At 39.5% G+C, this 24,816-nt stretch overlaps 1 protein-coding gene across 1 annotated transcript in view; it reads right to left on the bottom strand.

Annotated features, from left to right (window-relative positions):
* Positions 1-24,816, bottom strand: part of LOC112575152 (E3 ubiquitin-protein ligase UBR4-like) — a gene marked incomplete at its 3' end in the record, with an annotated part of 72,910 nt that overhangs the window by 28,347 nt on the left and 19,747 nt on the right. Inside the window, 49 exon segments of the mRNA XM_025256784.1 lie at positions 111-284; positions 462-509; positions 873-950; positions 1,289-1,419; positions 1,422-1,455; positions 1,886-2,002; positions 2,342-2,455; positions 2,626-2,830; positions 3,069-3,228; positions 3,634-3,862; positions 4,101-4,283; positions 5,126-5,277; positions 5,673-5,781; positions 6,277-6,398; positions 6,936-7,118; positions 7,575-7,734; positions 7,842-7,976; positions 8,279-8,375; positions 9,049-9,262; positions 9,740-9,824; positions 10,126-10,257; positions 10,579-10,668; positions 11,017-11,087; positions 11,569-11,725; positions 11,958-12,005; positions 12,224-12,404; positions 13,476-13,548; positions 14,054-14,138; positions 14,540-14,764; positions 15,031-15,090; positions 15,288-15,380; positions 15,830-15,919; positions 16,281-16,532; positions 17,037-17,210; positions 17,734-17,763; positions 18,247-18,453; positions 19,172-19,319; positions 20,121-20,191; positions 20,864-20,978; positions 21,159-21,241; positions 21,395-21,458; positions 21,684-21,878; positions 21,992-22,071; positions 22,328-22,446; positions 22,605-22,700; positions 22,933-23,039; positions 23,673-23,794; positions 24,116-24,206; positions 24,638-24,716. Coding sequence (XP_025112569.1) covers positions 111-284; positions 462-509; positions 873-950; positions 1,289-1,419; positions 1,422-1,455; positions 1,886-2,002; positions 2,342-2,455; positions 2,626-2,830; positions 3,069-3,228; positions 3,634-3,862; positions 4,101-4,283; positions 5,126-5,277; positions 5,673-5,781; positions 6,277-6,398; positions 6,936-7,118; positions 7,575-7,734; positions 7,842-7,976; positions 8,279-8,375; positions 9,049-9,262; positions 9,740-9,824; positions 10,126-10,257; positions 10,579-10,668; positions 11,017-11,087; positions 11,569-11,725; positions 11,958-12,005; positions 12,224-12,404; positions 13,476-13,548; positions 14,054-14,138; positions 14,540-14,764; positions 15,031-15,090; positions 15,288-15,380; positions 15,830-15,919; positions 16,281-16,532; positions 17,037-17,210; positions 17,734-17,763; positions 18,247-18,453; positions 19,172-19,319; positions 20,121-20,191; positions 20,864-20,978; positions 21,159-21,241; positions 21,395-21,458; positions 21,684-21,878; positions 21,992-22,071; positions 22,328-22,446; positions 22,605-22,700; positions 22,933-23,039; positions 23,673-23,794; positions 24,116-24,206; positions 24,638-24,716 — 6,068 coding nt within the window.

Genomic DNA, 24,816 nt, shown 5'->3' with positions numbered 1-24,816 from the left:
GATGAACTTCCCTATAATCCACACAGCATTTCTATCTGCTCCTGGTCTATAAAATGAAGAGCTATGCATTATAAACACCTATTATCTAACAAGTTCTTGCCCATGCTCACCAGGCTGAGAAGAGTGTCATAGGGAAGCACAATGCTGTGGGCCGCAAGATCAAGCGACTGATCCCAGCCACCATGAGCACATATTGTTCTGGCTTCGGCCAGGTGGGACTCCACTGCATGCTCGTCTCGCAGCTGACGATACTTTTCTTTGGACCCGCAGATAAACAGTAGCAGCTATTGAAGGCAAGATAAAGAGAGATCAAGGTCACGTCTATTACACAAAGTAGCAATCTTCATGAATGTTGTTTGTAAAGTACTGTCTTAATTAACTCAAATTAACTATGCTCAAAATTCCCAAGGCAAAATTAAGAAGCACTCAACCAGCATCTCTTTTTTTTTTTTTTAACTTACCTTTCTCACCTGCCTCTTCACAAATGGTGTCTGCTGGGTCATCATGTACTATTTTAAAAAAAAGGATCAGTTAATCATAAAGTTTATTTATATATTTCTCTGTAATTCAAACAAATGTGCATACATTCTCAAACAAAATGAAAGTAAAACCAGATTCAAAATATTTTGTGGAAAATGGAAAGATGAGTACTTATGTCATTATGGACATGACATTTCAAAACATGAGAAAAAAATGTAACAAACAAATAAGACTTACTGAAAGTTTGGAGACTGAATTCAGAAACCTAAAATATATCCCAATGACAATCACAGACATCTCTAAATGATAGTAGCAGCAATTTTACACTGTTCTTTTAAAAGTGTGCCTATGACAACATTTTACATCTTACGTCTTGGAGACATGGTCCTCACCTCAGATAGAACAGAATGCCAAGAAGCATCAAATACAGCAGGTGGTATCTTCTGACCTGACTCTGCAATCTTCTTAAGCTGTAAATAGAATTGTTACACTTTGTTTGATCTTATTTCAAGTGAATTAGAGTTATTGTTTCTCCAGCTTTATAGCGATCCTGCAGATCACACATTTTGTACAATATCAAGAATCTAGTAATATTTACAGGTTAATATCTGGCTAATTTCCACAGTGTAGGATGGTGTAGGATGCTTTGTGATGGTGTTTGTGCATGACATGTTTTCTAGAACACTAACAAGCTTTATTTTCTGCAGAAAATTTTCTTGCGCTCTGGAATGAGCCATAGCCGATCAATGTCTATTTGAACAAAGATCTACAAGGTGTAGCCTACGTCTAAATGTGGAAAGAGGAATACCTGGTATGGTAGTCTCAACACCATTTCAGTCAGAAGCTGTGGATACTCCTCAAAAACATCATTAGCATGGCTCTTGACATACTGCCGCAAAAAGAAGGGGGACATATCAGGAGGTGGATGGGATGGGTGGGCCTCAGCAGCTGACCAGGAGTTGCTGCTGCCTCCTCCTGCAAAATATAAAGTAGTCAGTGCCCACCTTTAAAAGCATAATCAAGATGCAAAATTAAAGATAACTATCTGAAACCAGTCAAAGCAAATGTAAATGTAAATGCAATCTATATACTGAATGACCTTCCAAGCCATGTGATGTGAACACATGGGGGATGGAGGGGGATTAATTGTTTTACACAGAGCAAGCAACTAAAGCTATATCACGGCTGTGAATACACAAAACTATGTGCATGAATGCACAAGGTCACACTCTTTAATTTCACTGATGATTTCGTCATTAACAAACCTATCTGTGGGAAATGTTGGTTTCATCCAACCTGTAGGTAACAAGTTTTAGCTTGTACATATTAATTCATTTTTTTTCAAAATGTCGTAAAATATTAAATTATGTATATTTTGTCTATCAACAAGAACATCTGGGTTTACCTCAGGGCCTGCAAACTGGTGCCAGAATGGGAGAAGGCTCTTGAGAACCTGCAGGCAATAGGGAATGGCACCACTGGACAACAAAGCAGTGGCCATTTTGCTGCTCACGAATGAGGACTGCCAAAGAAAGTCAGATATTATCTGCCAAATGTTTCTGAAGTAACTGCATTTTTCAAGTTTAATTTACAGAAAATGCCAGGTTGTCATATTTCTTGAGACCAGGTTATCTTCATTCAAATTTTGACCAAAAAAAATCTCCATGCTGAAAATCATCTGAATTTTAGTACATTATTGATTTCAAAAAAGTAACCATATAAAGAACCCAAACATGTCACAACATTTTACATGACTTCATATATTTTTGGTACTTTATCATCATCTTGTCAAACTAATGTCTGTTGCAGTCCACAATAAAGGAAGGGTTGAAGCCCAAACAAAAACCCTCACAAGGTGTACCTCTCCTGAAGACCTGGATGAGCCCCGGGTTCGGGACAGAAGAACACTGACCAGTCGCAAAATAATCAGCTTTACTTCTGTATTCTTAGTGCGAGTGGCGATGATGGCCAAATCCTAAATGTACAGACACCTAGGTTATTTAACAGTAAACATCATACATTACACATGTAAAACTTCATATTTATGCACATCCACTTATACAATGGTCTTTTACACATCTAAAATAACCAACGTCGTTCCATCAACAACTTGTCAAACAGACATGAATATTTTTGTTGGTCTACCTTGCCGGAGAGGTCCAATTCAGTGATGATGGTGGCCAGGAAATTATCAAGAATGGCCTTATCTCGGTCCTCCTCGGTGTCCACGTCTGAGGTCAGCATGAGTAGAATCTGCATGAAGGGTACTGCCCCAACTCCTCCCACGCTGCGCACTTCTGGCAAGTACTGTAGCATGCGCTCCAGCAACAACAGTCGCATACTGTGCAATCTATGTACAGATAAAACCAGGTACTTGTGAACAAAAGTAAGCAGAAGTTGCCCCTAAGTCTCATTTATCACAACTTGTACATCACTAACCTGTTTTGAAATAAAAAAATTTTTTAATCTAACATGCAGAAGACATTAGGTTTCAACAGCTGGAACACTTAACTTTTCCAGACTGTTCACACCTGCAAGTAGCTACAGATCAATTGTTTCTATTTGTCAATACTGAATAAGTTAATTACCTGCTAGTCAAATCACTTTCTCCATCTGTCTCAAATGTCTCATGCTCAGGTGGGGCAAAGCCACCTGCTCCACCAACACTGCTGCTCTCACTGCGGCCACCGATGCCAGGCAGGCTCTCTGGAGGCTGGAAACCATAAGCACTGCTGCGCCCACTTGTAGCTGTCAAATTAAATGTACAGAAGAATTTTAACAAACTCAGTTGCACTTGTGTTGGTTCTATGAGCCAATCACCACTATAGCCCTGCTATAAACACTGTATGCTCACAAAATAATTGAATAACATATTGTAGTTTTTCTAAGCACATATCTGAGGATATGTATTTTACTATTATTACATATATATATATACACACACTATTATTTTACCATATTCTGATGCATCACCAGTCAAACTGATAACCAAAGAGGAGATCGTATCTCCTGTAAAAGCATTTTGTACAATCACGGTGCACACAAAATATTCATTTAACAGAAAGGCAACAGTATTAAATCAAATTTCCGCTCTGTATGCTTCTTTTACAGAGAAACTTATCTCCGAACCTATTCTGATGTGGCACCTCTAACCTGATATAGAATCTACTGCACTCCCTCCGCTCTCAGAGCCAGCACTGCCACCATGTTCAGCGGGTGACGTTCGCAGTGTTGACCCGTCTGTTGCTGCATTGCTGCCCACTTCATCGTCGCTGCCTGGCGCAGAGGCTGTGGTGTCTGACAAAGGCCCTTCTTCTAACAGTATTTCTCCCTGAGATGGCTGGGCCAAACCCAAACTCTGAAGACCCAGTCTTTGGCCCGACTGAAAGATGCGGTATTAAATTAACACTGTGATATCCTTCTTAGTGCTATCTGGAAATCTAAACATGCACAGTAATAAGCAGTTAAAATGAGATGAATTCTTTTTCAACATCATATCAAAAGTTTAATTCAACACAGTTTGTTCTGATAGTTCAATTAATCCTCGTACAATCAAATGTGTCATTATTTAGATCAGTGGTTCTCAAAGTGTGGTCCGCGGATCATGGTCAAAGCCTTACCTGGTCCTGCAGGCTGAGAGCTATGGCCAGTTCTACCATAGTTTCATCATCAGCATCAGGTGGTATGTCTACTATGGGAGGAAAGTTTCGCTCAGCGCTCCAAAGAGAGTCCAGAGATGGAGGCAACGCTCTAGCCTGGACCTCGTTTTCCCCTCCTGTGTCCAGCACCATTGGTTCCACGTTCTGCCCAGGGACACAAGCATCAAATGTCTATGACTAGCTTGAGTACAGGTGAACCAAATCTGCTTCTATTTACAACACATCCTAACAATTCATGCATGTATTTTCTAACCCTCAACAGTTCTTTCCATGATTTTCTGATCATGAGCAATAAATCTCTAGTTCTTTTTTCAAAAACAGATATCATGTTAGCCAAGAAGAAGCAACAATCCACTCAGCAGCTGTGATGATCTTCAATGTTCCTTATTTTTGTTCTAACTAAATGGTTTAAGACCATTTTAGCAAATGGCAAATTGTTCAAACTTGAAGGAATCACTAATGGTGAAGAATTATCAACAGGAAAGGCACAGAAGTGACAATGGCAAGGACTTTTCAAAGGTTCCAGCTTAGTACATTTTTTATGTTTGTTTGAGATCTGATAAGACAAAACAATCATTTCTAAAATTCTCTTTAAACTGAAACTGAGGCCATACATTTAAACAGTTTTGTGAAGGTGATCTGGCAAATATGGGATTTGTACTGCAAGGAAACATTTCAAGTCCTTTCAGCAGAAACATTTCAAGTCTCTGATGCACATTTCAAGAATTAACAAGCAGATAACACAATAAAAAGTATTTGAAAATATTTTGCAAAAAAGCACAGGAAAATGAAAGTAAAAATCAAGCAAGTAAAATGTAATGCATATTTTGTTTCATAACAGGAATGCCTTCCAACCATTCACACTTGCAACTTGTAAATTCACATGTAACTTGTAGACTGTAAGTTGCACAGAGACAAAGTAAAAGTATTGTAAAGGGAGACACACCAACATATTACAAATATAAAATCAAAAAACTACATCTCACCACCACTTCATATGGTTCCTCATTATCAATCTCTGCTTCTGCTTGGGCTGGCTGGCTGAGGGATGAAAGATCATCAGATGGGGTGTCAAGTTTATCTCCTTTATCATCATCATCGTCATCATCATCATCTTCATCATCACCTCCTCCTGGGCCTGAATAAAATTAACGTGAAAGATTGTGTTTAGGTCTTCATAAAAAAGATCACTGTGTTCCCGCGAAGTTTTTTGTTCTTCTCACCAACCCATCTTACTACCTGAAGCTGCAACCTGGAATACAAAAAGAAAAAAAAAACACCAACAAACAAAAACAAAAAACCCCACTCATAATAACAAGATTCAAACATACCAAGTTGCCTCAATCCTCATTAAAGATAATGTAGTGTTACACTAATTAAAATATCAAGATACTGTTGAGTACTCTACAACACTCTAGGAAATGAGGATTACCTTCAAGTACTAACACTAGATGTAGCTCAATAGTTTATATTAATGCCCGCTTATCTTCAACAAGACCATAAAATCAAATGTATGAGGACCATGTCACACACCTGGAGAACTGCATCTTGGTGGCGATGGGATGAAAACACGACGGCGACGATGGCGAGGGCGTAGAGCTCTTATCATAGCATGACAGCAGGCAAAGCTTACTTGTGGGTCCTAGAAGGTGAGGCAACAACCATTAATTACTGACTCAAGTTCTAGTTTTCTTTAAGTTAAAATGTTGCACAAGTTCACGATGAAATTTATAACAAAAGTTTAATACAATGGCAATAAAACACATTTTCATCTACTGGCTACTTCCCTGCTTGTCTTCCCTGCAGATTCACAAAACTATTAGCCCCTTTTGCCCTATTCCTCCTCACATTTTCTCTATATGTCTTCCATAAGTCGTTAGTATTGTTGTACCTTCTTCCGTCTTTTGTATGTTGTCCATGTCTCATTCTTGTCTCAAGCACTAAGAGCATGCCTCATTATGAGTGCGAGTATGGGTGATATAAATCACGTGTTATCATTATTTATCCTAGGGTTGTAAAATCACCTCTAGTTTAACCAAAGTCAATAAACATGCAACCCTATAACAGTGAAAGTGGTAGCACAAAAACAACCACAAAAATTTAGATGAAGGGAATCCATAATTTTCTGTTCACTTACAGGACAGAGTAACAGTTGTACAAGATGTTTAGTTGCTGTGCCAATGTACTGGGAGTCACAAAGCATGAATGCCTGGATGATTCCCACCAAAGCATGAACTGTGGCCTCAATGTGCGCTAGACCTGGAAAGTTAATACACTCAAAACCAACAAATGTCAAGAACAAGTGATTTCAGAAGAACCTTGTGTGAGAAGCAGACTTTTCTTCACACTCCCACTCCCTTCCCTTTGTCTTGCTGTCATGATTCACCATTGTGCAACCTGCATGCTGTTGCAGAAGTTTTTGTGTGCTTGGTTGTATGGTAAATGTCGGTCTGTTAGTCTCACAGCACATGAAGCTCCTCTCCACACATGGAAATAAACTTTATAAATCACCATCATCATCACCATCATCATCATCATCATTATCATCAAGAATAGATATTGATGTAGAACAGAGACTGCAGAAAATTCTGAGGCTGAAAGGAGGCTGTGGAATATGGAAGACAGAAAGAGGAAGAAAGGAATGATGAATTCTATGTAAACAAAAAAAGTGGAGGAACAATTATTCAGGCAGAATTCAACATGACATGGTTATGTAGAAATTTTTTTTTTTAATGGATTGCAGTGAACAATCCTCTTACTTAAATTCTCCTATATCTTGGGTTTATCATCTCTCACCTGGCAAGCAGACGGGTGCCAGCATGGGATTTGATGGCTTGGCTGCATGCAGCTTCCAAAAGGTATTCATTAGCTGACTGGTGAAGTGGCCCTGCTCGATGGAGTCAAGGTCAAACAATTGCTTTTGCTTCTTTTCTGATCCTTTGTCATTCTTTTCTGCTTCCAGGTCAGTTACTTCTAAGGCTGATAATAGGGAAAAAAAAGCTACCTTCAACTAGTATGCACAGCAAAAACAGGATAAGAAATGTCAAAGCAGGTGATATGCATTTAGCTAAATTTAAAAACCCATGAAACCCAAGCTGTCACAAAAAACCTCCACAAATTTATAAAGAGATGACAGAGTACAACCACAAGCTGTTTCCCTATGCTTTTCATAGTGGCAGTTCATGTTTTTCACACACTTAATATGGCACTTTGTGGCGGATTGTGGTAATTCAGAAGACCGCAGTGACAGGCAGGCTGGGATTGTACACACTGCTAAATTGTTAACATTTGTTGTGAAACTACATCTTGAGTAGATAATTTTGTATGGCCCACGACTGTTGCTATAAATATCAAAAAAGCCCTAAAAACCTCAGTTACTTCCCATAATTCCTTCCATCCAACAGTTTCCTACTGGCTGTGCCAAAGACTTCTTACCCTCAACTTTGCTGCCAGATTCAGCAAACTTTATGAGATTGCTGGGTCTGGTGATGGCCACTGACCGTGCAGTGACTACAAGGCGCTGGAAGCTCTCAACAGGCATGGCTGGGCCTTCCTGTCTCAGTCGCTGAATCACATCCTCCAGCATTGCTTGGTCCTGAAGTCAATTGACAATGTCAAAATGACAATAATCCTAGGCACATCTTTTTGATATGGCACTGGGGAAAAATATTACATAACATTAATACAAGGAAATGAACTTGCCTTGTGGTTGTGGTAGTCAGATCTGGTGGGAAACAGAGAGGCAAGCAAAGACTGAACCTGTTGCTGTACCGCTGGGGGCGTTGGCAAGGTCAGCAAGGTCGTTGCCAGTTCCAAAGCATCCTTACGCCTTTTTTGCTTCAATAGAGAAGAATGAATGGCATATACTCAATGTTATTTCCACCATCCTTATCACTTCTCTCATTTTGAAAACCAAGATAAAAAAAATAACTCTGAATAAGGGGCAACTTCTTTGTCCTGCTGATGCAGTTAAAATGAAAACTGAAGTGTCAAGAATTCCTTTTGGATCTACAACTTACTTTTCTCGTTAATGCTATACATCAGCAAGACTCTTCTTAAGATGGTTAAGTGTCATTTTATAAAAGCGTTAAATCACAATTTGAAGAGGCTACAGATGCAAGAGATTAACATGCACAAACCAGCTCTTGCTGTGTGAGGGATGGAGTCATGCCTAAGTCAGGCACATTCACAGTGGCAAACACACCATCCAGCACCTCCAGACCACTATTCAGTAACCTGCAATGCAAAGGGTGCTATGCATAATTCTCAAAAAGGTGTTGTCAGGTAACAGGTGACTGATATCTTACAACGGAAAGAACCTTAGTCTATACAACATAAAACATTTAAAACAAAAGTTCATGATTAAGTTAGTCCCTATGAATAAGATATCCCTTAGCCTAGCTGCTTGCGCTTGGAATTGTGTTTGTCTCCATGGATCTATTTACTGTTTATATTTCAGATCTGGGTTTTTTTTCATCTGTTTCATTTAGAGTACTTTTTAATGCCATCTTTGCCTTTCTGGACTACTGTGCGAATACTTGAAATTAGACAGATGACACTGCACTCCCTTATCACTGTGATTCCACACTGTGTTTTCTGTCAGTGTCTCCCTTGTGAAACCATAACAGTAATAACTCTATGAGATAACTCTTGTCTATGAGGATTCCTTTCCTCCGACTGCAGATGGATTTTGTTTTTTTGGGGTTTTTTTTAGGGAGACGGAGTAGGTGGTGGTGCACTGAACATCTTTCAGTCAAACTTTTAAGTAGGGCTGTAAAGCACTGTGAGCATGACTCTGGTTGGGGAACAATACAACATAAGTTTGCTGATTATTATTATTAGTGAAAAAAGCTATGATACAAATGACAACATACAGTGACTTTGATCTGTAAACTTCTGAATTACTCACTTGTCAGCTGTGGTCATAGGCAAAGGTGGTGACGGCACTGCCTCACTCTCCATTCCAGATGAAATGCCTGAAGATGGTGCTGATGCCTTCGAAGGAGCTGTAGTTTCTAGAAACTCGTCTGGTTCTTCAGGCCATCCAAAAGCTTCCTTGGTCTTCACATACAGCTTGATGGAGTCAACCATTGTCACTCCAGCAGGATCTCCACTGGCTCCAACTAGTGGCAATGTGGAACACCATCAAAATTATGCACAGCATGGGGCTGACATTTTCGCAGATATTACAGCCTAATAGTAATCAATGCTGTTTCTATGGCAGCAACAAAAAAAATAATGTGCTCTATAGTAATCAGCACAATATCCTTCAGGGCAAAGCATTAGACACAAGCATTTTTTTTGTTTCCTTTCTTTCCAATCCTGTTGGCATCCTGATAAAATTCATAACACGGTAACACTTCAAAGAAATTATGATGAAAATAAAATCACATTTAAAGAAAACAATACGGCATAAAAGAGTCAGTACATCTGTCATGCATATATATGATTATAATGTGATTTCTATAGCATCTTTCCTCACCATCAACACACACACACAGGTGCACATTTTTACAAGAAATGCAAAGGAATGCTGATAAATTAATGCCAACAACCAGAGGCAAATGATCACCTTCTACAATAAGAATGCTTCCTCTTACCAAACAAAATGACCTTCTTGTCAGCAGTCAGCGACTCCTCACGTGTGAAGGGCATGTCGTACCAGCGAGCTCTGCTGAGACCCACCTTCAGAGATCAAAACAGGGCTTTATGTAAGCACACTAACAAGTTAATAATACTAGTGCATAATACACTCTAACAGATGATGACTGCTAAAAATAAAATGCTTTTAACAGTTTAGAAGCTGTTACGTTAAGCTTCTAATAGTTAGAGGTGTGCTGTGCACCCAAGTTCCTAGCTGAATGCAAAATGCTTGTTTCTATCTCCCATGATGATCCTAGATGTACAACAGAATCCTTAACTGCAGTGCTTTAAATCCCAGACATCACATGATTTTCAAGAATTTAATAACAGCCAGACTGCCTACCTGCTTGCTTCGACCAAAGATTTCCAGGTACGAGGGGGCTTTCTCCACACTTTGCATGCCAACCTGAACCCGCAGTCCCACCATCACATTTGATGGGTTAGTGTTGACAATCTCGATGTTAAAGCCTGCAGGCTAATAATGCAAATCCACAGAAATGCATGCACGCACACACAAAGAGATACACATCCAAACATGCACACACAACACACACATATGGAATATCAATAAATAATACTTAGTATTTTACCCTTTCTATCTTACCCTTAAATTTTCAAAGACCATATATGATTGCTCAGTTGTTCATTCTGATATTGTAAATGTGATCTCCCTGTCTACACAGTCTCTCAGTTACTTACCAACAGGTCATTTAACCACAAAACCATGTACAGGTACAGCATAAACACAAACATCTAGAAAGCTTGGTGCAATAAAAGCCGAAAGCCCTGACAGTACCTTGGTGCTTGCTATGTACATGCCAGTGGTGTTCAGACGGTGTTTCACCTGCTGAGTGTTGTACACTTGCAGTATATCATTTCCACCAAACTGCAACAGAATTTTAAAATGCAATGCAATGCTCCCAATGAACTATAAATTATATTTATATCCCTTTTTTAATATTGCTTTTTAATCAATAAAACACTTCACCATCAACACATCTGTAAAATTTACAACTTGACCAAGTAAAGAAAATAAAAATCATTTTAAAGCTTGCTCAAAAGCTGTGCACACAAGAAGATGGAGAACATGCAAGGGTTAAGTTCTCAGGCAGCCCGACCCTTTAAAAAAAAATTACTATTACTAAGAAATAAACCTAGTATGTGAACTGAAACAAAACCATCTACACTGTAGCTACCATGAGTGAAAAGTCATACAATCATGAGCAAGTCTCACCTCCACATCGTTGCTCTGCTGACAATGCTCAAAGAAGTCAATGGGAAAGTTGATGCTGCCTGCCTGGCGTCCTGACACAACACAAAGCAGATTATAGAGCCAAAGTCCAATGTTCCAACACAACGCAGGCTACACAGCCAATATACAATATCCTGACACAACACAAAGCAGACTATGTAACCAACATCCAATGTTCACTATTTCCAAATACTGAAATATGTTAGGAAGTGCTTGCTAGCATCTCAGATGCAGGAAAAAAAAATCTCTAATTAAGTCTCCTTGTGGAAATTACCTTTTAAATATTGAGGTTTAAAAAATATATATAAGTATCTCTAAAACCTTGCCTTCCTTCCACATCCGTTTCACTTGTCAATAAACTGGCCGCAAAATAAATGAATTAGTAGCCAAGAACAATCCCACATCACTCTCAAAAACAGTATGTGCCCCTAACCAGAGAAAGATGCTTTGCTGATCTTACCATGGACATGCCTCCCACATAAATGTTCTTATGCAGCATTGCTTTCTTTCACCTGATCCAACACTATTTCTCACCTGACTTGATGTTCTTTTTCTTCTTGGAAGGCTTGAGGGCTGCAATGGGGCTTTGAGGCTGAAGATAAGGTGACATCCAGTAGTTTGTGGTATCCACATTAGCCATGTAGATTCTCAGGCTGCCGTCTTCACACAGCAAGATCATGGTTGTACGATGCTGTTTAAAAAAAAAATTATTTAAAAAAGGCTTCATCAATCATCAGCTACACACATGGAATATGACAGCACAAAGATCAAACAATCAAAATGTGGCCTACAGAAAAGACCTGGCACGATAAAAAATACAATAAGCTACCAGCATATACAGAACACCAAGAAGTTAACTGCAGAAAACTAGGGTTTACCAGTACTGATTAGTACAGAGGACAACAATAGCTCTAGTTACTCACCTGGTCTGAGGCAGAAGCAATGTGCCGAATGGCAACTACATCTTGAATCTGAAAAGGAGGAGAGTACTTTTTAAGTCACTGGACTCTATTCCTCAAATTGTCTTGTCTTTAGAAAAACCAAAAAAATGAATAAAATTTAGTTGTTATTTTTAAATTTGATCATCCAATCACTTCCCAGTGCTAAACAAATATAATGCAACCTTAACTTGGCTTAGATGTTGTTGCAGCCCTATGCTCCTCAAGGGAGCAACAAGGAATAAACTAACCTTGGCTTTAGCAGGAGTGACCTTGATCTCCTGCATGAGGATGGCATCAGGTCTAACCATGAGGACAATCGGGTTGCTGGATGACTGGGCAGTACAATACAGAAGCCCTGTGTGACCAACCACTTCTGACCACTGTACCAAGGGCTGACTACTGCTACTCCCTTTGCTCCCACCATTAGAGCTGATGTAAAATGTTTTCGAAAAAAAAAAGTTAGAAATGATTTTGAACAGTATTTATCTACATATTAAAGAGCAACATAAATGCAACATTTTTTCTTTATGATCAGGTTAAGTTCACTTTAAAATAATAATTCCCAAAATACAAGTAAATCATTATGCTTAATTATGAACATGCTTATGGTAGGTTTAGAGTTCCACAAGTTAGAACCACATGATATCTGTACTCTTATTCTGGCAGCAATCCACATATACAACCAAATCATGGCTAAGACACGTCTTTAAGTGAATGTCATCATACAGCTAGCTCCCATTCACGGAACACCCAGTCCTTTTTTTTAATAATAATGTATGTTTATATTTAATCTCACTCTTTCACTCTTGAGGTATCATGTGATGTCTGATGCAATAATAACACGACAGACAAATAATTTCCTGAAAAGGATTAATCAAGACGTTTTGTATTGCAAGATATTTTCAAGATATAAACCTTCAAACATTGACATTCTCACCGGCCACTAGGAAAGCAGAAGAAAATTACTCTCCTACTCCTGAGGGTTCCACTGTGTATATTTTTAAAACAGTGAGTCCAGCAAATCTAGGCATATTTTCTAGTCAGATGAAGAAACATCACTCAGATTGTCATGTTTCAGAAGCAATCTGTATAATTATACTGATCTCTGGACAAAGCTAATCCACTGGTGTTTGTAGCCATTATCTTTAGCAACTAACTCCACCGAAGAAAACATTTAGCAACAGCACACTGTGTCCTAGTCTGTTTTCTTTTACCGAGGACTGCATGTTTCCTCTATGAATTCAGCTCACTCTGCAGATGATACTATTTTCAGGAATGTTACTCTTTTGTCACTTCCTGTTTTCTAAACAAATTCAAATGTGATTAAGAAAAAAAAATGTATTGATATAATATTTCTCGTGCCTCTTCATCATAAAATACCACTGGAATGGAAAGTGTTCTTGTGATACCTTATGCTCTATTTCCAGTGCTATTCACTGAGGGCTCTTGTTGTCCTTTAAACCTTAAGTTCAAGGAATCAAGAATGGTTTAGAAACTCACCATTTGAAGGTGATGGGGAAAAGATTTGAAGCCTTGGACAGATCTGGTGCTACTGCTGCAGCAAAGCTCTTGCCTGTAAGAAGACAAAGAACAGTTTGGATGCAGGAGGGATGGCAAGAATATACTCAAACAGTTTTTCCCATGAAATTCCTCACCCATTAGTTTGGGTTTTTTAAAATTCATTAAAAGGACTGATTTTTCTAGATTCTCTAATCAATGAGTTGTTTTCTCCCTTTTGGAAATATCAAGTGGTTTTTTTAACCTGTCTTCTACAAGTTATGGTTAGACCAAATACGGTATACACAGCAAAAACTCTGCTGTGCTTGAGGTGATGTTTCAACATGAAACAGAAAAAAGACTCTTTACCCTCAATGCAACAACTCTGTTCAGCTCAGATTCATCTCAACAAATCTAAAGCCTGAGGCAACTGCATATCCTATTTTAACCATGTATGGTAGAAACAAACATAACATCTGATGGCCAAGACCTTTTTCCAGCAGTCATCTTTGCACACCTGGATACCCTGCTTCAGCCACCTCCACAATGTTTGAGGTCAATGCCCAAATGGAGGGACTCACCTTGGCTGTAGCTGAAGAAGACGAGCTGGAGAGCATGCGAGTAGTACACAGACACTCCCCCTCCTGCAACCTGTCCACTTGCATCCTGAAGAATAAAACTGTGCTGTCTTATAAGAACTTTCTATACCTGTTCAATGCTATCAAAGGCAAACTGCAAAAACCTGTTCATTTTAACAATGCAATCTAGCTCTTTTTTCCCTTGGCGGTAAAATGATATTTTCCAAAAAGGATGAGTTGTAATCTTCGCTTAAACTGTCAAGTCTATTCTGTGTTGTTTTAATAATAACACTTTCAGAATAATTTAGCTTCAATAGCGAAAAACACTCCTTGTTGACCCTATTCTTCTTTCTACCTTTTCTCTATTCTTTACAGACACAGATAGACACCACACACACACACACACACACAAAGAACACAAAATTTAAAAGAAATTCTTGAAAGAACTGTAGCAGCAGTCCCAAAAATAAAGATGAAGAAGTGACGGACCTTAAGATCAGAATGTCGAATTTCAAGAACACTGGTGATGTAAAATGGCCCATGGCGAGCACTGCTGGAATCATCCATCACCTGGGTGTAGATATAGCCTGACGATGCCATGATGACAATGAACCGTCCTTCATCATTGAAGAGGAATGTAGCATCTCGAATCTTGCCACTTGGAAGCAGGAAATAATACTGAGGACTGATGGCATCTAAGGCCAGATCGTAAACCTACGAAAAATATAAAAAAACTGACAACATTTTCAACCATACACTTACTTATTTCAAATAGTGAAAGAACACAGCAGAGTCAATGGCTACAATCTGACACAACAGAATGACCAACAGCTATCTTGCTGACCAAAGTGTTATAAATACATAACTGGAGTGCTTTTCACCGTGAGAGATCTAACCCGAAGGAAACCACAACTTAAAAACTTGCTCAAATGTACACATACTAAGACTAAATACTTAATTCATGTTGACAAGCTACCCACCTTTACAAAATCTGCTGTAACGATGGCCAGTTCAGTCTGGGAACCAGGTAACCAAATGGCCTGTTGACATACAAATAAATCACCAATTCTGTGAAATGGCATTCTCTCTTATTTCTGTCAATGTCATTTTCCTTTTATGTCCCTTCGCCAGCAACAAATGCATTATTCCAGTTAGAACTTAAGAGAACCACCAGCAGTTCCTGTCACAGCCATCTCTACTGGCACTGATATATCTTAAATGTTAGACTAGTGCTGACCTTGATGATGAAGTTGCCAGTAGCCAAGGAGGGATGAAGAACCAAGTGGTCAGACACACTTCCTGAGCTGGTGAATGTTAGGACATGGCAGTCCTTCAAACAAGCATCAACATTCCAAAATTACAAACATATCAATCTCTCATCATCTTAGTAGGTCCTATTTACTCTGATTCCAGATCTCTTCCAGATTTGATTTTTAAAGAAGTTAAACTGTTTCATAGGTGAAAACGTTTTCTTTTTTCATTTTTTCAATAATCTTTCATTGGTTTTGTGCACCTAAGGAAGAGGATCCAAAAGCAACTGTTAGAAATAGACATGCTGGAAGAGAAACACTGGGTCACCAAAGAGCCCTCTTTACCACCAAAGTAGAAGAAATAGGCATTTATTTAACACTCTTCAATCTTGAAAATTTTAAATAATTAATGAAACTAAAGCAATGCAATACAGTTTAAAGTGTCTAGGACTGAAAACAACACAAAAATGAAGGCACGGCTTTATGTTGCCACTGTCTTAGACAAGCAATGAGAAGGAAGCATTTATACCTTTAGGCCACACACAGCAAGGAAGTCTTCATTGCAGGGATTGCCAGTGATGGACAAAACCGTGAATGGAATAGGTGCTGAGGACAGCCGCTGCAACAAATCCTTCTTGAGAAAATCTGCTTCTATCAAACGAAAATTGTATTCTATGCTTTGCAGAACATATTTTATTGTTCTGCACATCAGGTAAGTAACCCCAGACTGGAAGTTTCTAGAATATTGTTCACCCAAAATACACTTAAGTTCATGGTGTTGTGCCTCTGTATAGCTGACAAGTTTCTTGGGGTTTTTTTTTCAGAACAACAGGTGAGTTGTATGTACATATATGCAAACACACAGTTGTAAGCATCTTCATATGCACACATACATCTATATGAATCCATGAATGCATGTAAATGTTGGTAAGGTTGTACAAATATAACTAAGTTGTACTGCCTCTAAAATAGACTCTTACAGTAAGAGTGAGCTTCTTTTTGCTGGAGTCAGCCTGTTTGAGCAGTGCAGACAGCTGCAAAATGGTGATCTTGCCCTTCTCATGGCTGACAGCCAGGTGCTGTCGCTTTCCTTGTGGAGAGGACAGCACACACATTGCCACACGGCGCAGCATGTGAGCAGTGATAAGCTGCCGGATTGTCTGCCCTTGGTCGCCACTGTAGTTCATCCGCACATTCTCGAAAGCTCCTTCTTGGGAGCCCAGAGTCACAGTCTACAAAATACAAATACATTTCAAAGGTGAATATGACGTGGTTTGGTTCTTTGATTTTTGCTGTGTTGGTGCTGCTGAAGATTGATATTTTTTTCTGATCACTCTTGCACAAACTTTGCCATTAGAAGTTCTTTATACTGTTATAGTTTAATCTACACAAGCAGCACTTGATTTTCAGGTTTTATTTATAGGTTTTTTAAAAGCTGTAAGATTTGTAAATGTCTGACTATTTCCAAAGACTCTTGTCTTCTCTGCCTTGAATAGGTACACCTATTTCTGGTTAAAGAGCTCACAGATGAATTTTTGCCTATGATGAGCTATATCTGCTGCTCCTATTTCTGGGTGCCTGTGGCACATCTTCAATTTACACTACACTATCTGTTCACATCTTCAAGGTAACCAAGTGCATGAGGTTGAGTGAACAGTTAATCATTAAAAAGATTTTTTTTTCAAAAATAGGCTTACTGACAGTGACAAGTGATAGTAATCTGACAGGTTTCTCACCATCAGCTGATCAGGGGTGCTCTCGATCTTCTTGGGTTGATTATGTAGTTCATTCAAAGCATGCTGTGCTCGACCAGTGCTTCCAATGGGTGAATTGCTCTGGTAGTTTTCCGTCAATGGAGGCACAATCCACTTTAGGATTTCCAGCACGGTCTCAACAGTGTTCGACTTTTCCTATAATGTAAACAATGCAAAGATCTTGTTAGAACAGTCGAGTTTTAATCTATCCTGCTTAAAGTCACCTGCAAAGCCAGCATCCATCTGCTAGGACTGTGTCTAAATAAATTTAGAACAAAGCAAGCTGACCAATTAATGCCTGGTATTTTTTTTTTCTTATTTAGCCTCTTTTGTCTCATATACTAATTCCGCCCATAAGCACATGTTTTACACAAATGTTTAAACATGATAAAGAGCTACATCTGAATTCATCATATTCTTCAGAATTCATTATACACAATGTACACCTGTCTTTGATCCAACATAATTCATACCAAGGAACTGTTCCTTGCCTTCAATGTAAGATCACATACAAACCTACAAGCTCCTAACTTTCCTGCACAGAAGTCTTGATCAGCATTTCCAGTTTGTATATTAAAGTAGGTACTATAAGAGCAATCCTACATGCTCCAACTGTGCCGTACATGAATGGTGAAACTCCTGTTTACTTACTTCATTGCTTATTTGTGTGCTTACTCACCATGTGAGAGAGAAACTGAGCTTTGTTTCCCTGAAAAGAAAGAAAATGAGTTGTCGTTCTTTAAGTGCCTTTTTAAGTAAAATATTTTGAAGTTGATCCTTTTATATGCTGTTACATTCATTACCACCTCTGGTTGACACTACTATTCACTCTTCTGCACCACATCATACCAGAGATTCTGACAACAGTAGCACTGTTCATTGATCCAAGAACCAAAATTAAAGATGGTGGTTGTCAGATCATTTAGAAGCTTCCTTTCCTAAACTGCTTTCTGTTTTCATGTTTCATCACTTCTATTAAGAAGTGCTCCTTCTTAGTCTGAATCATGTTTGCTTTATTTAAATTTTGTATTTCAAAAATCATGCAGAATTTTCCCACAACATGCATGCAGCAAGTACACAAGTTCAGGCATGCAGGATAAACAGGCCAGAAAGAGGTCAGACACCCAGAAACTCACATGGCATAATGAGTGCCAGCTACATAAACAAGACCTGAAGGTGAACCAATGCTTACTTCAATCTGTTTCTGGAGAGTGTCCTGGGCTTTGCTGGCCTCCTGAAGGTTTTTTGAATTTTCCTGCTGTTTGTCTTCAGCACAGGGTGATGAAAGTCTGCGCCGAAGAGAGCTGTGGTGGTGGAAAGTGTCCAGGGCAAAGGGAGACTGACCCATGGCTGACCCACTGGAATCCAGCCCATTCTGGGAAGTCCGTTTTACAAGTGCCTATTTCAGGAATTTAAAACAAGATTTCTTATATTATTTCCCTACTTTCTAAAGTATATTAGAACTTTTAAAAAAGTGCTTGTCCACAAAAAGATGTTAAGCAACCAAAATAGGAAATTTTCCTAGTTTTATCAAGGATATACAGCAATGAATGCAATATATTTAGCAAATGTATACTAAGTGGCCTTATCATATCAGACCCAGTCAACACAGCATGATTGGCCAAATGAGTGGGATAGGAAAGACAAGGGTGCTACCATCTCTGTGGCCAGCACCACAGGTCTGGTCATCAGGCCCAGAACCACAGCTATGGTTGTCAAGTTTAGCACCTGACAGGATCCTGATGTTGTCCGATTTGACCAGTGATGAACGGCACAACACTGACGCCTCTTACAAATAGGTACATTATGAATCTAGTAGATTAATGATCGTACGGCCTGGTCAACAGTTTTATTTGTAGGTTGCACTTCTTTTCTCTATGCCTTTAAAGAAAGAGTGCATCTATATTTTGACAGCTCACGTCAAGGGCATCATGTGGCTGGCAGACCAAGGGCATCACCATAAGTAATTTGTAAAGTGTCAGAGTTGTTCTTTCCTGGAGCTGGTAGATTCCCTGTCTACTGAAATGATCATGCTAGACCATGGGTTGAGTAAGTAAAGCCACTTAGCATACATTAATAAACTAATAAAAATTCAGACAAGTTCCATGGGTCCTCACCTTGCAAGAGCCATCCTCTTTAGCTCCACAGTCACAGAAAAAAGAACCAAACTTGGAGTAGGTCAAGTCATGGTCCTTATGGCACACCTTAGCACAGACAGTGCAGACTCCCACCCCATCCACCATTTTACAAGTGTGACAGTGGTACCTTCAAAATCAAAAACCAGACTTACAAATTCTAAGCTATAATGCTGATTCCCTGAACTTTGGTTTGCAAGCAAGCATTTGCAAGTCAGGTGTTAGAAAATGTGTCAGGTTGTATGTGTGAAAATGAGGGAGGTCTGTTTGAAAAGAAATGGGACTGGTGTCACAATTTATTTCAATTCCAAACACCAAACTACAAGATTTGATTTCCCCTTCACAGCAACCCCCTCCAGTCTAATGCACTTTTCCATCCTCTGCCATGCTCCTATGAACTGATAAAAGGAATCTTCTAGGATGCCCCCTCAGCTTCTTCATTATGGCCTTCTTGATGGCCTAAACTCCTTTTAAATGGGTTCCCTTGAGCTTAAGGAAATAAAAAAAGTCACAAGGAGCAAGATCGGGGGAATAAGGACGCTGTTTCATTACGGTAATGTTCTTCTCTGCCAAAAAACTGCTGGATGGTCAGGGCATTGTGAGCAGCTTGTCATGGTGAAGCAGCCACAATTTTTCCTGATGCAACTCTATCCAGCAGTGCATAGAAGCATGGCGTTAGACTGGAAGGAGAATACTTTGAAGGGGAAACCATGTAGTTTGTTGTTTGGAATTAAAAATTGTTTTTGACACCAGTCCCATTACTTTTCGGTCCTCATATATATATAATACACACCCACACATGCAGGTGTGAACATATGTAGAAAGGGAGAGAAAGGAAACGAAAGATGTATGCATGTATGTACCCACGCATGCACAGGTCTGGTTATCTCTGTGCACACTTAAGTCACCAAAAGGGAGGTCCAGTACTTACCAGTGCTGGTTCATGAACTCTTTTTGCGTGATGGTGAAGGTACACAGCTTGCTGTTCAATGACTCTTCATCCTGCACACACATTAGATGGCTCTTAATTCTGCAGATAAACATTCTGCTGGCCTGCTTTCTTGTTGTATCCAATAAGCACTAGGTAGTACCAGCTTACTGTTACTGTTGATTCCTAATTCTGCATACAAACAACTCCATGAGAGTTTTGTGGTTTTCTACCATGACCTGTTGTGAGTTTCATGCCTATTATTACACACCTTCTTCAGCCCTATGCCGAACTAGCTTTCTGTTGCCCATTACCGCCTCTATGTACTGCCATGATGGATTGATTCTTTATGCAATTTGTTGGTGAGAAGGTTGTACAGTTGATGTGGTGTTGTCTATCCTCTCTGCTTTGTTATCATATAGATCCTAGATACCCATAGATGATTTGATCTATGAACAAGACTATTCTGAGAATTGATCTGCTTTATCATTATTTGCAAAGCACCATGAGCTTACCCACAGGGCTGGAATATGGAATAAGTGTACTTTATTATTTTGCTTTATGCTTTACCAGCTAGTACCAGCTATCATACCCAGCTGTTTCTTGCTGTTCCAGTTAAATGGCAAACAAATCCAAAATATGCAACTACAGCACAGGGACAACAGATTACAAAACATAAGCCACAACAGCACAGAAAAAATACTTTTCCACATTACAGCAAAACAGCTGCAGTCAAAACAGCTTACCGAATCTTCGCCTCCTGAATCGTCATCATCCTGAGCTGCATCATCAGCCCAGTCACTGTCCCCATCAGCAGGTAACATTGGCTCCATGTCTAGTGTGGGAGAGGCACAGCTTCCTCTGTCAATACAAATCAGATTACTTTATTCTGCATTACATTACAAACAGAATGTCTCCTCAGGGTCATCACAAAGTTTATTTGTCAAACTGACACCAACATTCATTCTTCCTAGTATAACCAGAATCTAAAGCTCAGACTATTACAAGAATTCATGTTTCAAAGGGTAACAGTGGCCTCACCTATCACTGCTGCTTCTCTTGAGTGCACCAAGGACTTCCCCAATGTACGAAAGAAGACATCCAAGTGTCTCCATCAACCCAGGCTGTAAAGGATTCAGCATACCACCATTATTACCATTGCATAAAAGCATACACTAGTGCTCATCTTCAAATATCTCACTCAAAGACATAGGGAATCAACACAACAGCTTTAAAAAAAATATTAAAAAAATAAGTGATGCAGCACTGCTACTTACAATGGCTGGTTTTCCATTCTGAAGAAACTGCTGTCGAATTTCTGGTTCAGACAAATGTCCTTTACTGAAAATGAACATATCTGATATCAGGTCTAGTTCCGATGCAACAGGCAGGTGGAGTGCATGGTGTGTATGGAGGGATGGAGGTGGGGGTGGGGGGGTGAACATGTGGAAGTGTGTGCATGTGTGTGCTGGTATGACAATGAGTGTGTACAAGTGTGAGAACAGGTATGAGTGTGTACAGGCGTGAGCATGTGTGCATTTGAATTTGAAACATCTCTCCACTCACCATATGTCTAGCCAAGATGTGGCGGCTTGGAAGAGCTGGATGTGTCCCAGTCCATTGCCAGCCACAGCCAGCAGATGCATGATGCTCATCAGCTCAGGAAAGCTGGACAGTTCGCCACCACACTCTTTCAGCAGAGGGGACCCCATGGGGATGAGGGCTTGAAGTAGAGTCATGGAAACTTCTTCCCCCACCAGACTGCAAAGAGAACAAGAGGTAAACATGTCTTATCTGTCAAAGTTTAGGCGTAGTTCACCAAGTACTCTGAGATGTTTTAGAATCCAAAACCATACACCAGTACCACTTCTCACCTTGCACCCTTGACAATGAACAGTATGAGACTATGCAGCAAGCAACGGTTCTGTTCCACAGTGACTTCTTCTTCTTCATCCTGCACATACAAAACCACGTATGCATATAAACATATGTACAGCTATATAAATATATGCATGTATGATATGAACATGAACACACTCTAATGTAAAGAAATTTGCAATTTTTGAGGAAAAGATGTTGTATCACTATATATAAAAGAAAAATAAACAAGACAAATTAAATAGTAAATCAAATTAAAAATTGTTAATCAAGTTCATTTATTTCTGTGACTTCTTTTATCTTCCATGAAAGAGAGCACACAACAAACCAACCTGGGGTGAGTGGAAGATTTTGTAAAGCAAAGACTGAAGTACGGTGTAATCCACTTTGGTCAAACCAGATAGGTGGCAGCACAGGTTCCTGTAGCTTTTATCACTCCCCTCTTTGTCAGCTGTTGAAATACAATGGCTGTATTCTGATAACAGTTACATTTGGACATTATTCATCAATCAGCTAAGTGCCAAAACACTCTAAAATGTTTAAAAAAAAGAAGAAATAAATAAAGACAAAATGAAGCAAACATAAGTCATTAGTAATATTAACACATACCCAGCTGGAAGAGTTTGTTGAAAAATTTCAGGATCCGATAGATGAAAGTTGCTCCAAGACCCTCTCGTGCGATGGCCAAAAGCAAACTTGTCAGATCTGCACAATGCACAACAAAGACGTTTATAAAAAAAAAAAAAGAAAACTCATCCTAATCTCAAAACCTTTTTGGCAGTTTTCTTAGAATTATTAACATGCTTTACATAGCAATACAAAATTACACATGGCATTCAACTTTTAAAACTTGATTTTTATAAGCTTTCTAGAAGCCTGTGCACGTGCATGTGCACACACACATAAGCATAAAAGTAAACCAACTAAAAGGACATACCACCAGATTCAGAATAAAAAGTTTCCAAAGCATGAGCTCCAGGTAGGGTATCCAGCGCTGAGTCAAGGAACAAAACACACTGGTGTAGAATCTTCTCGTCCAAACCACTGTAAAGCCACAAATGGTCACCATTCAACACAATTCAAGACTGACATGACAGTGAGATCAAGAGCAGTAACAGCAGAGGAGAGGGTGTCTGTAAAGCAAAGAGGGGGAGATTAGTGTTTTACACTAAGCCAGCACCTAATAGTAAAGCTATATCATTACAAGGCAGCCAGCCCTGTAAACAGATGCCACAGAAAGAACAGCATGCCCGAGATGAGAGCTGAACCCAGGCCAGCCAACCCTTAATGTATTGGTGACAGGCGCTAACCACTGCGCCACCGGACCCCCCTGTCTGTAAAGCAGCGGGAGGAGAAAAGGGGAAAGAATGCGTGAAACCACAAATATCCCCCATCACTTTTTAAAGACATGGATGAACAAGATAGAGCCCTTGTTTGTTATCAATGAGGTGAAGATTAAAAGGTTTAAGGTTCTGATCTCATGTCTTGAGGTTCACTTTTCTGTATGTGACATAAGCCTTTCTCTCTGGGTTTCTTCCTTCATCACTCGGTCTCTCATAGAACAAGATCACCATTAAGACATCTGCAAGCACACCGTTTGTACTTTGCCAGTCACTCTCACATGCCAAAGAAATCTGTGGATGGTTTTAAAGGCCTGTTCTTGATGCCTATACCTACCTCTCTGGGTCTGAGTACGTGACGTTGATGTCATGGCACACTAAAATGCCCTGCTTGTACATCTGCTCACTGAACCGGTCACCATCCACTGGACCCAAAAACTTCTCCAGTGCAGATGTCACCTTCAAGAGCATGTATTAGACATTATTAGACAGGTTTTTCCCCCAAGCATTAGTGTAATAAACTTGAAACATAGAAATTTTAAAAAATAACTCTTTTGGATAAATAAAGTTGTATTGTATTTACAGACAGACGTGAGACTGAAATTTCTCTAGTCCATTTCTGCTAGTGAACCATATCTCACTTGCCTTCTCTAGGACCTACGCACTACCATTAGCACATCTCTTCTTGATATGACCTAGACTCCAGCTAACAAAGAAGTCATAACTACCATATTTTCTTCATGGTTATCAATCAAATGCCTGACTACCATCCCAACTCACAGAGTCCGCCAAGTATTCAGTGGTCACATCCAGATGAAGAGGCAACAAAACTCTCATGAACTCACGGTTGACCCCACTGTCCGGACACCAGCTTCAAGGACAAAAAAAGTTTTCCTTCAGGTTCAGCAGACTCTGCTAAATTATCCGAGTAGCATTTACTTTGTGTGCACAAAGGCTTAATGCTGGCGAGTGTTGATGACACATGGGTGTGGCTAAGTGCATTTTTTGTGTCGGTGGTTCTGTGTTGGAAACATGAAATGTATTTTGTCAAAAACAGATATATAAGTTTTACTGGCCTTCTTAACACTTTTGAACTTCTATCATCATCAAGTGCATTCAAGCACACAAGAACACTGTACCTTCACTCTCTCATCTCTAAGTTCTATGCAAATTATTAGGCAGAAGAGACTGTTCCCAATTCTAGGGAAAACACAAGATTGCCAAACTGCTACAAGGAGGAAAGCCAGACAAAGAAGGACCCTAGTGACTTGACTACCTGTTGTAGTTTTTATAAAGCCTTACGTTAGCAGACTGTTGCCAAATGCAACAAGGGATGCCAGGACGTGGCGGAGTGAAGCACTGATGCAGAAGGTACGCTGACCTGAAATAACAGGCACTGCATTAGCACAATATTTATGGTTTAACTCTTCTGACAAACAAAAACATTCATTCTGCAATATGCACCTTAATATTACCTTAAA

The sequence above is a fragment of the Pomacea canaliculata genome, linkage group LG11 (genome assembly GCF_003073045.1).
Source record: "Pomacea canaliculata isolate SZHN2017 linkage group LG11, ASM307304v1, whole genome shotgun sequence".
Classification (NCBI taxonomy): Eukaryota; Metazoa; Mollusca; class Gastropoda; order Architaenioglossa; family Ampullariidae; genus Pomacea; species Pomacea canaliculata.
This window is presented reverse-complemented; position numbering and strand designations above follow the sequence as displayed.